The 2,825-nt window shown below is 52.7% G+C and overlaps 1 protein-coding gene across 1 annotated transcript in view; it reads left to right on the top strand.

Annotated features, from left to right (window-relative positions):
• Positions 1-872: 872 nt before the first annotated feature.
• The window catches only part of LOC119102332 (lipoamide acyltransferase component of branched-chain alpha-keto acid dehydrogenase complex, mitochondrial-like), a 4,954-nt gene continuing 3,001 nt past the window's right edge, over positions 873-2,825 (top strand). The window contains 1 exon segment of the mRNA XM_037225700.1: positions 873-882. Within this exon segment, the coding sequence (XP_037081595.1) occupies positions 873-882 (10 nt within the window).

The following is a 2,825-nucleotide window of genomic DNA, read 5'->3' as shown; positions in this document are numbered from 1 at the left end:
ACGCAGAAAGACGCGTCTGCGGGAGCGCCAAGCGCTGTTCAAGCGGCCCGCTCTTCTGTCTACCCCCTTTCGAGGGACCGTCCGGCATCCGGACAACGGGCGAATGGAATGGTGCAGCGGCAGCAGCGGCTGCCTTGTCGTGGCCTGCTGCTAAGACCACCTGCGGCAGACGCAGATACTGATAGTGATAAATAGTGGTAGAGTAAGTGGGCTGTGATAGAAGCACAACAATCATGGAATTGCTAGAAGACACCGTGCGTGTCGTGATCATGCATTTACATTGACCAACTGAGACATAAAGATGTATAAAGATTCGGGAGTTTGTATGATGGATTGAAGTCAGAACGGGAGTCTGATACTTTGCGGATGTGGTTAGTTAACAATTACCAGCTTGTCTTCTGAACAGATCTCTCCTTGAGTTGACGTTTGGGAGAGTCTGGCCTTGCCTGAGCTTGGCCGTGTTGAGGCCATGCCGCGCCTTTTCTCCCAAACAAGCTCCGTAACAAGTTGCGTGATTCAAAGTCGCAGCTACTGTTATGCGGGATGGCAGACCATACCGGCACACAGTGGCCGACCACGCACTGGACGAGGTCCTTCAAAGCGCTGCTGGCGGTCTCGGTGAAGGTGTAAGCTATGAGCTGGCGAGCGGCCCGTGTCAATCATCTGAAAGCAAAAGCGGATAGACTAGAGGAATTCGTTACGAATTGAACATTATATCATGCGAGCATTATTGCGCTGCTTTAGTGTATGTAATCATTCTGACAATAAAGTCCTTAAATGCAGCGGAATACATATTAGCAAATATGTTAATAAGCATGAATCAACGAACAAATGATACGACCTACAATGACACAACATATGATAATGAGTTGATGCTCAATGGTGAGCACATAACATACCAAATGATGCGTGATAAAGTTTAAACATACATCGCTATGAATTCGAAATAATGCGGTTGCATATTTACTTCGCGTGGTTCATTGGTCTAATTCGCCGCAGGGCTGTCGCTGTCCGGACGAAGCCGTTTTGAACACCGGAGGCCAACAGGTACAGCAGCTCCTAATCGGTGCTCAGCTGCTGGATCAGGTCAACCGGCAGGTCTGGCACATTCCGCGGTATGGGCTCGAAAGCTAACACGTCCCTCTCCTGCCATCACCGGCGCACATCTTGCCGATGAGTCCAGAAAAAGATTTCGTTCCTGTGGTCGTGCCGTCCGAGCTCAGCAGCAGACGGAGGAGGTTCAGCTCATTGCCGTGCCGCTGCCAGATGAGCCAGTGCACGGATGACTCGATGGCCAGCTCAAACAGTCGGAACACGCCACCTGTCGTTCCGGTTCTCTCAGGTGTTGACGACCGTGTCGTCGCAGCCGAGCACATTGACGTGACCGTCGCCCTGCAGGCTCAACGGAGTGTAACTCGTTGAACAAATGCAGGGCGCGGCTGGACTCGGACGTGAAATGAGTCACGTAGCGGCTGTCTGGCTCAGCGATGACAACTACTTGTTTTTCGACGCCATTTGCGTGGCTACGTGTGGTTCATGTAGGTCCTGCCTTCGCGGCTGTCGAAGTAGATGATGGTCAGACCTGACTGGTGGGTTGATTCAGCATTTTGATCAGTCGTGTTCTTTCTCGCTCTGCCTCCTGCGCGCCAGATCCTCTTAGAATCTACGCAGCCAGTCCATCTCAGCTGTCTTAATGGAGGGCGTCGATGACAGCAGTGGCGTGCCGGCTCGAGCCACCATAACTGTCAACCGCCAAAGCGGTGTTAGATCGTTAAAGTTGCGATCTGCAGTGGCAGCGGTCCCACCCGGAACGAACAATCAGAGTCGTCGCCACCTTATACCATGTGCAGAGCCGCATCAGAATTCGTGCTCTCGGCTGACTCGCCAGAGGCGAGACCACTTGGTCCCGAAGCAGGCTCGAGTACAGCACTAGCACCCGGCGCTGGTTCAACAGGCGGCGCAGGCTCAACAGCCGGCCGGGAGGCGACTCGGGTTCAGCAGCAGACACCGCCTCACTGGCGGCTGAGCCACGACGCCCTTGGAGCTATCTGGCCATCCTCCGCACCTCGCGAGCCTCCCTAGTCACAAATGTGTCCCGGTCATATGACCCCAGGGTAAGCTTCCGGTGCCTGCACGAGTCCCTCAAGAACGCAAGCTCCTCTTGCTACACGCTGTAGGCGATCAGACATGGTGAGCCGCGCTGGGACTTGCACTTGTACTTCGCGACATCGAGAAGCTTGCTGAATTTCGCGGTGGTGGCGCGGTGGTATCCCCCCCCCCTCTCTCTCTCTCTCTCTCTCTCTCTCTCTCTCTCTCTCTCTCTCTCTCTCTCTCTCTCTCTCTCTCTCTCTCTCTCTCTCTCTCTCTCTCTCTCTCTCTCTCTCTCTCTCTGATTTCTTGCCGATACCTCTGTTGGGATGATACAAATCTCTCGCGATCAATTTTGTCACGTGTTTTAGATCATGTACAAGGATTGCTTCATTGGTTCACAGTTCCCTGATTTCTACCGGCGCGGTCTTAAACATTGCAATAGAGAGATTCTTCTTCGATTCACTCAGCCACCTGGTGTAACTCAAGGCTTTCCCGTAGTTGGCAGTTGGTAGTGGGACAGATGAGCCAGGTGGCCTGTCACAAATTGTTTTGCGCGTGACCGTGTAGCCTTCGGCATGCTTATCCAAGTAATTGTTCAAAAGAAACGTTTCACCGCTGGCGAAACTAAACTAATAAACTCTTATCACCCACACAACGGACACATAAACCGCAAATCAGCATCGCGATAATACGTAAACAATCGCAAGCTGGAACCTAGCCTGGTCTGCTAGGGC

This window comes from Pollicipes pollicipes, unplaced genomic scaffold (assembly GCF_011947565.3).
Source record: "Pollicipes pollicipes isolate AB1234 unplaced genomic scaffold, Ppol_2.1 Scaffold_5724;HRSCAF=6776_pilon_pilon_pilon, whole genome shotgun sequence".
NCBI classification, from domain to species: domain Eukaryota; kingdom Metazoa; phylum Arthropoda; class Thecostraca; order Pollicipedomorpha; family Pollicipedidae; genus Pollicipes; species Pollicipes pollicipes.
This window is presented reverse-complemented; position numbering and strand designations above follow the sequence as displayed.